This window comes from Delphinus delphis, chromosome 13 (genome assembly GCF_949987515.2).
Source record: "Delphinus delphis chromosome 13, mDelDel1.2, whole genome shotgun sequence".
Lineage (NCBI taxonomy): Eukaryota > Metazoa > Chordata > Mammalia > Artiodactyla > Delphinidae > Delphinus > Delphinus delphis.
The window spans coordinates 37,003,668-37,016,837 of record NC_082695.1 but is presented as its reverse complement, the minus strand read 5'-3'; the positions used below and the strand labels follow the sequence as shown (position 1 = coordinate 37,016,837).

The 13,170-nt window shown below is 46.3% G+C and overlaps 1 protein-coding gene across 2 annotated transcripts; it reads left to right on the top strand.

The window, feature by feature from the left end:
- The first annotated feature begins 363 nt into the window (after positions 1-363).
- ADCYAP1 (adenylate cyclase activating polypeptide 1) lies at positions 364-7,784 on the top strand. 2 transcript variants are annotated; one of them, XM_060029506.1, is made up of 5 exons: positions 364-784; positions 1,098-1,208; positions 3,350-3,481; positions 3,926-4,024; positions 5,142-7,784. In XM_060029506.1, exons 2-5 carry the CDS (start codon positions 1,099-1,101, stop codon positions 5,329-5,331), a joined length of 531 nt encoding a protein of 176 aa, XP_059885489.1. In that variant the 5' UTR covers positions 364-784; position 1,098; the 3' UTR covers positions 5,332-7,784. The 2 variants fall into 2 exon arrangements, with proteins under 2 accessions (XP_059885489.1, XP_059885490.1); XM_060029507.1 differs by lacking the exon at positions 3,926-4,024.
- The last annotated feature ends 5,386 nt before the right edge of the window (positions 7,785-13,170 follow it).

Sequence of the window (13,170 nt, the reverse complement as noted above, 5' to 3'; positions counted from 1 at the left end):
ACAGAATAGTTAATATGTTCCTTGAGGGACTAGGATGCTGACGTCTTTTTCTGATACCCGATCATTACGTGACTGGAAAAAAAAAAAAAGGAAGTCATTCCATGAATAAAAATCGGAGTGCAACAGTGCAACAAAATATTCTGTACTTAAAGGCCATAGGCAGACAGATGTTGACAAAGAAGGCTCTTCCAAAGCCACGTTCGGATTGATTTCTGCTAACTGCACATATAAACAGGAGCAGAGGGCCGGTCACCTCTGTAACCACCGGCAGCAGCAGCAGAAGCCGCAGCTTCAGACGCAGCCAGAGGGACTTCTGAGCAGAGAAGGCGCTGCCGACTCGCGCAGCTGCCTGATCGAGTGGCTCCCACAGACGCCGGCTGCGCTGGGGCCCTCTCTCTTTCCTTCGTCTCCTTCTAAGACTTTCCCTCTTTCCTTATCACTTCTTTCTCTCCGTGAACTTAAGGCCACTTTGTCCCCCACCCCTCTTAACTCGTCGCCCCCTCCTTCTTCCTTCTACATCTCTCTCCTCGCCCCCTTCTCTCGGTGTCACGCTCCCTCCTAGTCCTGAGCGTCCACAAACTTTTGAACAGAATACCGGCCTCAGCAAACAAGTCCTTCAGCTCCTCCTGCTGCTCCTGCTCGTTGCTGCGGCTTCTGCTCAGACACTAACGCCAGACGGTGATGCCTCTTGGGTTGTGACTCCAGAGCAGAAACTTGGAGAAGCCCTTTGCCCGCCGTCCTACTTGGCAGCAAACCCTCTGCTGGCAGCGGTAGGAGTTGAATGGTAAGGGGAAAAAAATCTTACCAAACCAAACAACTCACCTGACTGCTAATTCTTTCGCCAGCATCAGGGTACGAGTTAGCTTTCCTTCGTACCAGATCTGGCGAGTTATTGGGCGTTGGGTATATACATATACTTTCTAACTATAGCGAGAAGGAAGTGGCGGGGGCGCGCCGGCTGTCATTAAGCCGTATTCAATACTGGGAGTCAGAGGTGAGCGCCGTCCCTCCCTCAGTTCAGGGAGTTTCTAGGGGTCGGAGGGTGGAAGGCCAGTGGCGTTCTGACTGCTGTGTGCTCTCTTTCGCGTCCTGCGCAGAATGACCATGTGTAGCGGAGTGAGGCTGGCCCTGCTGGTCTACGGGATAATAATGCACAGCAGCGTCTATTGCTCACCTGCCGCCGCCGGACTCCGGTTTCCTGGGATCAGGTAGGTGCTGGCTGCCCTAGCTGAGCTGAGGCCGGGGCTTCCCTTCCCCTGACACCTCCTCGTGGTCGCCCTCCTGCAGTTCCTCGGTCAGGCTACGACCGGTCAGGCTTACCACCACCTCCCCATGCGGCCCCACTGCACCGCCACCAGCCTGGGTCCGGCCGCGGGTCAGTGGCCGTGGCTCAGCGGGAGGATCCCGGCAGACTCCGCTGGGCCTCGGCCCCCCTCCCCCAGCCCGCCGCAGCCGAGGCGCCTGGGTGGACCGAGCGCACTTCGGCGGGCTGGTGAAACCTCCCCTCCCCCAACCCCTCCCACGGGAGGGGGGCAGGGCCGGGCCCTATTCTTAGCTTGAGTTAGGAGAACTTTGGCTCCCGGAGCCAGTTTGGGGGGGGGGGGTTGAGAGTGAAGCTCCTGTGGACTTTGCTTTGTTACAGCTTGTTCGGGACTATCGGGGCGGGGTCTCCCTCTCTCTCCTCACCTCAATTAGAATTCTTTCTACTGGAAGAGCTTCCTCTCAAGTGATAGGTTTTCCAACTGCATTTTGAGTCTTGGGGAGAGGGAGTGTTGGCCGGGTAGAGTTAAGAAGAAGCTATTTGAGAGAAGGAAAACAAAGATGAGGGAGGGGGAAATAGATGAAATGGATGCAAAGGAGCAACAGAAACCAAACTGGCAGGCAGTACTGGGAAGGCAGCCCTACCCACCCCAGGCAGGAGTAACCCTGGCTTCCCCCATCCACCCCCAATTCCGGGTTTCTAATCGGTCGGCGCTGCCCGGGTTCCCCGCCGCAGCCCCAGAGTCCCGGGCCTGTCAGCGGGAGAGTGGAAGCTCGCAGCGCAGCATCGGCACTCCGCTGTGCACCGGGCTCCCGGCGGCGAGGAGCGCGCGTTCTGACCGCAAAGCTGCTCCTCCGAGCCGCGCCCAAGAATGATCTCCTTAGGGGTCGCTGACCATTGATTTGGGTTCTGGCTTCGGTGTTAGGATTCCAGCATCTGGGCACGGGGTACGGGGTGGAAGTGCCGAGAAAGACCAGGAGACTCCGAGCAGCCGGGCCAGGGCAGACAGGCGCGTCGCCGAGGAAAGGCTGGGTGTGGGGCGAGCGCAGCAATGCCTTGCCCCTACCTCTCCAGGGATGGAGGAAAGGCGAGCGAAGTAACGAAGTATGGCTAACCCCTCCTAAAGCGCGCTACTTGCCTTGGCCGCTTTCCTAGTCTCTCCAGCGGCCGAAAGCGAGTGGGTTGTGTATACTAACCCATCTCTCCCGTCCTGTATCAAGGATTGAGTTGGTAGGTAAGGGCGACTGCGAGATTGTTGTCTCTCGGTCCCCTGTTGACCCTTTGACCCTCTCCCTTTGCCTCTGGGTTGAGATGGTGTCCCGCCGCCCCGCCACCGCTAACATATTAGCGCGAACTATCTACTTACTGGACTTAAAAGCCTTATTACACCCCCAGCTATTTTCAAAGTCCCGTGTGCCTGACACTTTCTCCGGGCAAGAGGTACCGGAGGGCGCGGACATGCCACAGAATGAGCCGCTGCCAAACAGGCTAAGTTTAGGGGCATCTATTACTCATGTTCCTGCCAGATCCTCTCCCGCCCAAAATAGAAGCCGGAGGTTCTCCGTGACCTACATCTGCGCGGGGAAGGACTCCCCTGGGCTCGGAGGCTGGGTGGGGGTGGCTGCTGGCGTTGGCCGCCGGACTCCCCAGCCATCCACCCTCTCTGGCTCCCGGCCTCCCCCATCCGGTCTTCGCGTGGCCAGCGTCTCTCTCCTAGAGCCCTTCTCATCTCTGCCCGCCGCTGCTTGTGGACGGAGGCTCAAGCGCCAGGCCGGGAGCGGAGCGGTCCTCCTCCGTGGCCAGGTGTGCTAAGTCGGCGCAGACGCCTCGGCTTCCCAGTGCCCGTTGAGGCCGCGGCCCGGGCAGGGCGACTCTGCACCCGCGAGATGAGGGGTGGGAATTTCTGTTGGGTGGAGTTTTCTCCTCCTACTTCTACCCGCACCCCTGTCCTAGAAGAAGAGGCAATTCTCCAAGGGGCGCCTTTAGGAAGAAGGAAAATCGTGAGAGCCCCTAGGGATCTTTGGGTCCTCGCAGAGCCGAGGAGGGACCTGTAGTGACCACTCCTCGTGCCCCCGACTACCGCTGCAGGCCGGAGGACGAGGCGTACGACGAGGACGGAAACCCGCTGCAGGACTTCTATGACTCGGATCCACCTGGCGTGGGGAGCCCCGCCTCCGCGCTGCGCGACGCCTACGCGCTCTACTACCCGGCGGAGGAAAGGTACCACCGCACGGCCCTGCGCCGGCCCAGGACTGGGAGGGAGAAAGGGGCAAGGGGTGGCCCATCGAGTAGGTTCTTTTTCATAAAAGCCCTCAAGCCTCTCCTCTCCCGGGATGGTTCCCACGAGAGCGAGAGAAAGTTAGTAGCGGGCCGGTTTGTGTGGACATGAGGGCCGCGTGGGGACGAAAGGTCCGTGGCCCAAGGAGTGGCAGTGAGTGCGCGCCCAGGCCGGGCTCCACACCTGCGGTCCCCGGAGGGCAGGACGAACTCCGGTTCCTGGCACTCACGGGAACATCCCAAGAGTCATCCCCGAGTGCCTTGCCTCTGGGGTTTTCCCCGGCAGCCTCCCGGAGCACCGGGGGGCGTGCGTGCCCAGCTGGGGACCTGGGGCTGCCACTTGGGGACAGTCAGTGACCCCAGGCGCGCACTTTGCCTCCTTGTTAGAGATTTCGCCCACGGGGTCCTTAACAAGGCCTACCGCAAAGTGCTGGACCAGCTGTCCGCCAGGAAATACCTGCAGACGCTCACGGCCAAGGGCGTGGGGTAAGAGTTTGCGAAAGAGTTAACCCGCGCGTAATGGCGCGCCCCCGCGAGCGCCGGGGTGGGTATCTGTGCCAATGCGCGCTGGGCGGGCGGCGCAGCTTCTACGTCCGTGCGTGCACGTGGGGCCGAGGGTGCGTCTGCGCCGCAGGGTCTGCCGGGCCAGCTCCCGGAGGCAGACTAAGGTTCGGAGACCGCGACTTAAGTTTGGCCAGAGAGCTCGGGAACTGGGCGAGGAAGGGAGAAGGCAGGAAACCCGGGGAATCTGATCCGTTTTGAATAATTGAAAAAAAGAAAAAGCCCCCCTCCCCCACCCCAGGCCTTCAAAACCTTCAAGCTTCGTGGGACGATTGGCTAGGATATCCTCTAAGCATGACTTTTTCTTTCCTCATTTTTCTTTCACTGTAAATTCAGTTCGAAACAAACAAATCCTCAGATTTGGACCCTTAAGGAAACAGTTTTTGCTGGTGCCAGACAAACCCAGAGCACAGGGCTTGCGTGGAGCATCTCTCAGCAGAAGGCAACATTTTAATAAAGCCCATGGGACAAAAGATTACATTTTCCGCAATTAATAATTCATGCGATGAAAAATATTGCCTACAGCCTGTCGACTTATATTATTATCACGTTTTTCACTTTAGCGCGCAGGAGAGGAGTGTTCATGTCTGACTAGGAATTGCGGGATCGATGTAAACTCCACGGCAGCAGCCAACTTGAAATTTAGGGCTCTTCGGTTATTTTCTCTGTACGTGGGGTTGGGTGGGGGTGTGCCAGGAACGGTCAGGACGATTGAGCGCAAAAGCATGGATATTCAAATCTCAGCAGGCAGCGTTTGGAGAGAGGTTGGCCTTAAGTCGCTTGCCTTTGGCCCGGACCTCATCTGGGGCCCATTCTGTAAGGACTTAGTGCCCCAAGATAGTCGATGGGGAGGGAGGAGTGAGGGTTCCCATCGCAGCCCTCCCTCCGGCAGCTCTCTGGCCGAGCAAGGCGGCGCGGTGGGCGTTGAGAGCCGGCGTCATCCCTGAAGACTCCCGCTTGGGGTGGGGCCCGTCTGCCTCCAGCAACTATTCAACCTGTGTCTCCCGCCCCGCCACCCTCTTCCCGACCTCTTTCCTTGCAGTGGGAACCTGGGCGGAGGCGCGGACGACGACTCGGAGCCGCTCTCCAAGCGCCACTCGGACGGAATCTTCACAGACAGCTACAGCCGCTACCGGAAACAAATGGCTGTTAAGAAATACTTGGCGGCCGTCCTAGGGAAAAGGTATAAACAAAGGGTTAAAAACAAAGGACGGCGAATAGCGTATTTGTAGCGATGAGTTACCAGCTACCCTGTGTATACAACCCTGACACACTGAAAAGTCATTTTCCCAACTGACTGAACAGTCATCGCTCTTGTGTTCTGTCCAAACATGTATTTATGTATGAAGTAAAGCCATTAAATGAATATTTTGATAATAATATTGTTTTTCTTTTTACAAAGCACTAGAGAATGCACAGATATACTTTGTGGACCAATTATTGATATTGATATATATATATATATTACAAATTTATATTAAGAATATATATATAAAAGTATAATTGAAAGCAGTTCAAAGTGTGCACAAGGATTGAAAATTCGCCTGAGCTGTTTGTTTTTATATAAAATAAATAGAAAAATAGACAATCATTGTTTTGAATATTACTCCTATTTTTGTAAACTGGAATTAAAAGGACAGTATTTTTATCCACTACAGGCCTGAAGATATTAATACCGACCATTTGCTACTGTACATAAACAGTGATGCCCTGCTCCAGGGAGATTTTGAGTAATGATTTGGGAGAATTGCTGGAGGGCACTCTTTCCCAGTGAGTCTTTGGGGCAGGCTGCTTCAATCCCAGCTGGACTCAACTAGCCACTGTCCCCCTCGCTGGGTGGCAATTCCAATACTTCTGCTTTCTTGGATTCTATTTTCATGTGTATTTGTTTCTCTTCAGACTCACCCCAGAAGGAAATTCTCCTGATAAAACAACAGCTGGATCCAAATTGCGCTTCTCCCCAGGATTCATACCACTCCCTGGGGGAGGAATTAGACTCTACAGAGAAGGGAGACTTGAATAGGAAGCTCCCTTTTCTGTACTTCCAGGGACCCCAATATTCCAAGGTTAGGGCAATTGGAACAAAGTGAAGGAAATGTAGGAATATTGGAAAAGGCAGAGCGTAAGGCAGTAGGAGGAGGACCCTCCTGGAGAGGGACTGGCTGGGGGCTGCCTCAGGCCTGGGAGCTGGGCATAAGCCGAGTCCCACCGTAGTTCCCTGCCTGCCTGACTTTGGGTGCTGGGTATTGGAAATGGATGCAAAGTACAATGTGTTTTTCTCCAGTGCTGTCCATGCTTCTCATCTTGTGAAATGGCCAGGATCCTCCCCTTTGAACCTTGCTCTGTAGGAGCCACCCTTTTCTTTCGTGGTTTTCTGAAGACTTCTTTCCCACCCTCTCGCACCAGTTTTTAAAGTACTGTTTACCATTTTTCATTCACTTCTATTAAATTTGTAATGCTTCTTAATATTTTTGTTGTTTGATGCTAGCACTTATTGTCAAGTATAGGAACCCTTGTGTAGTTACCACTAAGTAATTATGCACTAAATATGAATCTTTTGTTTCTTGTTGATTGAGTTTGTAGGTAAAATGTATTTTTCTACATTATGGCTTATTGCTTAGTAAAATTTATTTCATAAAACCAACCTTTGTCATATTAGAATGTGTAGTGTTCACATGTTGGTCAGTTGTACTAACTGACAAATCATTTAAATCTCATCTTCATATGTATGAGTACTATCTTATATTTGTGGTCAAGAGTGAGGTAAGCAAGCTCCAACAGGCCCTGAGAATGTCCCCTTGTATTCTTTCTTGGCTACAGAAAGCATGTCTGTCTGTTTCCTATCAATTTCTTGAACCTGTCAAGTAATCTCAATAAACAAAAGAACCTTCACCCAGCAACCAGCTCAAGCAACAACAGGCAAACCAGCCAGCCAAACTCCCAGATTTCAGGCCCAAGTTCTTTTGAAAAAAACAAAACAAAACAAGAAAAGATTAAACATTAGCTTGTAAAGTTTAAAGGACCTTTCCTTTTCCTTTACGGATTTGATCAGTATGAAGTCATAAATCAAAGAAAACTGACTTGGATTTGCATTCCCAGGCAGGATGGATGCTGCCAGGATATCACATTGCAAACAGTGAAAGCACAGAGGCATTCGATCTATGCCTGAGTCCTGTGTACAGAATCAATCTTTCTTTAATTCTGCAGTCTCCTCAGGCAATGTGACACGGGATGCAGTTTGCAGCTTTAGTGCCTTTCTTCGCCTTTTAAATCGCCACGAATCACAGATGGCTATTTAGTGGCCCTACAATGCTGCAACACATTGGCTTGCATTTTAGTCTTAATTATTTGTTTCTTGGATAATGGGCAGTTTTCTGTATTTGTGTCAGCTGTTAGTGGTGAAATAGGGCTCTAGTTAACCTTTTTTTTACGAAGTCTAATTTAGTGTTCCCGTGGCTAGTTGCAAGCATTTACAGTGATCACCCAGTTTAATCTTTTGTATATTTTTTAGAAATGCCAAGAGCCTTACTAATAACCTGGAGCAGATTTATGATATAGTGATAATTTAGATAGATGTTAGTCTTGAAGCTCTTATTTTATGTGCAACTGATTATAAAAACATCTTACCCGAGTATTATTACACACATGATATCTATAATTAGGACTTTGATAACTGTTATATAAAGTGTGTAAAATTTGTATGAATAAATTTTTATAAACAATGCAACTTCGTCTAATGTGTGGGGAAAAAAGACATTCAGGAAATAACTACTTTAAAATCTCTTAAAGTATTTTCTTTAGCAACCATAAGATTTTTCATGTCTGGAATATCTATCTAATCATCCATGTATTTTCATAAATTGTATTTTAATATCTGCTTGATGGGTTACTGAATTCGACTAAAAATTTAAAGTAGCTACTTAGATGGAGACGCCTAAGAAGATACTAAGCTCATAAATAGGTGAAGATATTGGAACCTTTATAGGATGCTCAATTTAGATTAATTTCCATCCCCTAGTGTGTAAATACATTGCTCAGTACTCAGAAAGTTGCTATCCAGTGGTGGGAGATAGTAACTGGGTATTAGTTACACCTTTGAAATAGAAATCTAACATTGTTATTTTGTAAGTAACTCTGCACACTAAATTGGTCTCCATAAAATTCTGTATAAAAATGACTTAACTTTGGAGGTTTAAAAATATGTTTAGAGATCTATAAACAACTGTCTCTGATTAAAATGCTTTGGGCAGAAGGAAAAAGGATATGAGTAAGCAAAGAGTTAATTAAATATCTTTAAAAGAAAATGTACTTTGAAGTCCAGGACAAAATGTGAAAAGTCATTTGTGGATTTTTTTTAGTCATATTAACAAACTTTAAAGCAAAGCCTTCATATGAAAGTCCCATAAATTTCTCAGTGGTGTTTATTTTGGAGCCCTTGCTATTTCTGGGTTAAAAAAATGTAATAAAAATCACTTATAATAAGTCACATACAATTTAATTTAAATTGCCAAGTTTTCATCCTAAATATTAATGCATACAATTAATAAATCAATAAATGTATCACAATAATATTATAGGACCAGTAAAGATCCGCAAGGATTCAAAAACTATCTTTAGAACTTAGCTTAGTATTTAAGGCCCAGAATCATATAAGGAGGACCTTATGACCTAGAGGTCTCATTTGTAGTGTATCTAAAAAAATGAACAGTAAAATTCATATTTACATTGGATTTTATTGGATAAGGAGTTTTTCTTCTCCATCTTTAAACTGCCCCCTCTGCTGCGCCCCTCCATGGAGTCGCTGAGTGTGTGTGTGTGTATATATATATATATATATATATATATATATATATATATATATATAGTATGCTAGTGTGGTAAGTGGAAGAATGAAGAAAAATAAAGCTAATTTATTTGGTTGAGGGCTAATGACTTGTTGAGAAAATAGAAATAAGCCCCAGACTGGCTGACTTCAAGTGAAGTTAATTGTATTTAGCAACTTTCTATATTCTCTTACATGGGTTAACTCAAATGATGTTTTTTCCTTGGAGGGATTGATATATTTAGGTACCCAAGAAGTCATCAGATGTGCCCTATTGGTGATAGGGCTGGGGACACATTGATTCAATACAGTATAAATTTACTGAACACCTAAAATGGACCAGGCACACTGGTTGAGAAAGCCTAACTAACATGTGGGAGTTAAGCTAGTATTTTTTGAAAGAATATTTTTCTGCAACAGGATCACATGGGGGAACTTGTTAATAATGCAGATTTCAGGACTTCACCAGAATCAGTGAATCTGCATTTTAAATAAAAACCGTAGATTAATGGGCAATGAAGTTTGAGACTGCCTAGATCTAGAATTTGGCAACATATTTTAGGCACATGTGTGTGCTGGGACTATTTTTTTTCATATTAATAAGCAACAGGTTATGCTATCTGTACACAGTAATAAATACATCAATAAGCTGTATTCTCCCAGGATGGACATTAGGTTCTTGAGAAGTTGTAATATTTTCTTTAGGTCACTAAGTCCATAGTTAGCATTATTTTACTTGTACGTTCTGGTTGGACCTCTCTGTTAGAGGAGCTTCTGGAAGAAGAGTGATCCTGTAAATAGAGTCTAAGTAGTTCAATCACATGACTGAGAGATTAATGAAATAATAGAACCTGCGCAGCTAGCTGGCGGTAACTGCGGATCCAGAAGTCAACTTGCAATTGCATTATGTCCAAATTTGGCTTGAATATGTCCCCCCAGCTGTTTACAAGATGATTTTACTTGGAGGCTCCACTGACCTCACACTCAACCCTACTGTTCACACTGTTACAAAACTGGGAACCAACATCAAGTCTGAGCTCTTTTTCTTTGGAACCCTTCTTTGAAGAAGGGAGATGCCTGCTTCTCTTTCGGCCTCACCACTGGCTTCCTATGCTGGTTTGTAACAGGTCAGCCTGTGCTTGGTCATTTCCCCTTCAACCAGGTAGCTTTAGCTCCTTTTTATCCCTCTGATGTTCTGGGGTAGCCTCCACTGTCACAGGGTCCAAAGTTCCTCATACTCTGGACCCAACATGATCCTTCTTTAGAAGGAAAAGTTCTTATTGGTCTTGGAAACTTGAATGCTCCTTTTCATCTCCCACAATTCCTCCATGGCCGGAATGTCCTTTCTCAACCTAACCCAACCTAAATATTCTGTAAGGGCTGACTCACACCCTCCTTTTTTAGGGATCTTCCTCAGCCTCTCTGAGTAACATATTGATGCCTCCACCACCATCCTTGCACTTGTTTCCGGTGACCCTCACTCTCTGCAGCAGTACTTCTGATCTTTAATTCCACACTGCTCTGCCCTGTTCCTGAACTGTTTTGTAAGTGCCTGCCTTGTCTCCCCAGCTCCATGATCTCCTGGAAGTCGTGGATGACAAAATGCACGTTAATGCCCGACACACTTCGGGGAACATAATAAATACCTCTAAGTGATGGAAATAACAGAGGACTTGCAGAATTCACCTTGACATTTCCCCCTTAGTCTAATAGGACAGCTACAAAGTGTATGTAGGAAGTGAAATTAACTTATTAATTAGGTGTTCATTGTAAATCAAACTAGATCTTACTCCAGGAAAAGCTACGTAGAAAAGAATGCCAAATTAATTAGGTGTGTTTCTGCGATAAGATAAAATGAACTTTAAATTCGTATGTAGGCAAAAGGCTGCGACAGACTCAAGCAAGCCACCAGGCCTTAAGTTTTTCATCCTGATAAAGAAGAATTGTATTTCCAAATTAGAGGGAATTCACCTTATGCCTCAGGAAAGTCATACTTTTTCCTAGAATAAAGGAAAAGGGATTTCTTGAGAAACAGACTGGGAACTGGACTGCTCTCAAAGTGATAATTAACAGGGTAGTTATCTGCAGCTGTCAAACTTCTCCCATCAACAGAAATGTAATTTGGAACATAAGTTCATAGACAGGAAAAGGCACATAAGGAAAGACATTTTTTAACAACAGTGGAACATCGTGGTAGGTGATGTCATCTGGTCTAAGTTTATTTTCTTCTAGCTATATCTTTGCTATATATTACAGAATCCTAATTCAGGGAGGACTATTACCTATAAACCTAAAAGAAAATAGACAATGTGGTATGCATCTGCGCACATTTGCCCTCCTCTTGTTAACTACCTGGATTTACTCTTGAACACAGGTCCCTCATGCAGCTCTTGGCTTTTATGGGATGCAAACTGCACTTCTAGATGTAACTAATCAGGATAATTGTCCCCCCTGACCACAATTCAGGGCTTGACATGTTACCAATTTCAGGATAGTGGGATTAGAGATTTTTTTTTTTTGCTGGAAGCTTCTAGGAAAGAGGTTCTTTTTTTACTTCTGAATGGCATGGTGTATGATTTAACACAACATATAAGAAGCCAGCCTCACAATGGAACTGACACCATGAAAGACAGACAGGAGTGATAGGAAGAAACATGTCCCTGAAAACAACATTGAGCCCTTGAATCAAACGAGCCCTTGAATCAAACAACCCTGAAGCCTGGACTGAACGTTCCTGTTAAATAAGCCCATAAATCCCCTTCATTGCTTCAGCCAGTTTTGTTTGTTGTTTGTAAGTTAAGACCTGTGTTGCAAGTCATGGAAACCCGACTCATACTGGCTGGGTATTTTTTCTTCATAAATCAGGAGAGTGTTAGAACTGGTCTGCAGAAGTTCCAGCCAACAGGAAGTGTTACAGCTTCCATTGCCCCAGTGTTCCAAAGCCTTCAACACGCTCTGCTAAAATTTTACTTTAATGTTTAAATATTGTAAAACATCTAGAAGTAAACCCAGTAACTGCTTTTAATTATAGTAAGAAATACCCTGTGAAGACCCTCACCATCCTTTGCCATCAACTCTACTACTTCTCTGAACCACTAGCATCTTAGAACTGCTCTGCTCTGAAACTTTTTTGAAATCCTGCCTTTCCCTGTACCCATGAAACTTGTGATAAAACTCAATAGAGCCACTTTGGAAGACAGTTTGGCTGTTTTTTACAAAAGTCAACATACTCTTACCATAAGATTCAGCAGTCAGGCTCCTTGGAATTTGTCCAAAGGAGTTAACAACTTATGACCACACAAAAACCTGCACACAGATGCTTAGAGAGTCTTTATTCATAATTGCCAAAACTTGGGAGCAACCGAAATGTCCTTCAGTAGGTGAACATCTGTGATGTTCTGATGCGCCCACCCCTACAGTCCTTGTGAGAGTTCAAATGTCCAATTGACATATTCACCTGGATGTCCAAGCTCTCTAGGTATCCCAAGCTCAATATGTTCCCAAACGAATCATTATCCACATTTATTCCTCCTGTTTTTGACATCATTATCCATCATGTTACCCAATCTAAATACTTCAGAGTATTCTTCTCTTCCTTTTCCTCCTCTTTACTCCATTTATTTAATCGGCCAGTAAGTCTTAATGGATTTTCCAATCCTATCTTCTGCAGAACTCCATATTCACATAATCCTTTGCTGTTTTCACAGTAGCCTCCTAACACTTTGGCTCCACTTACTTCTTCCTAGTCATTCTCCTCTGCCTCCAGAATGATCTATCTAAGATAAAATCCTGGTTATCTTACCTCCTTATACTGGCTTGAAAAAATTTTTATGATTTCTTCTGGCCTATTGGATGGAGTCCGAAGTCTTTAGCCTGTCTTTAATAATTTCCCTCTAACCTACCTTTCTCTTCTCACCTATCACCTTCTATTTGTGGGTCCCTCTCTCTAGAACGGTCTTCTATCCTTTTTTTTCCCCTGGTGAAATGCTACTAATCTTTCAAGGAAGGACTAGCTCCTTTCTCTGTTTTCCTGCTGCATTTCTTCGTACTGCTAGACATGCATACACATCTTTTGCTGATAGGATGAGAACCTAAGGACCATAATTATTCAACTTCCAACGCTTAGGGCCTGTAGCTTCCGGCACATAATGGACACTCAGTCACTACATGTTGAACTGAAATTAATTCCATGAAGTTGGTGAATGATTATTCTCTATTTAGACACTAGGAACAAAATAATTTAAGGTAT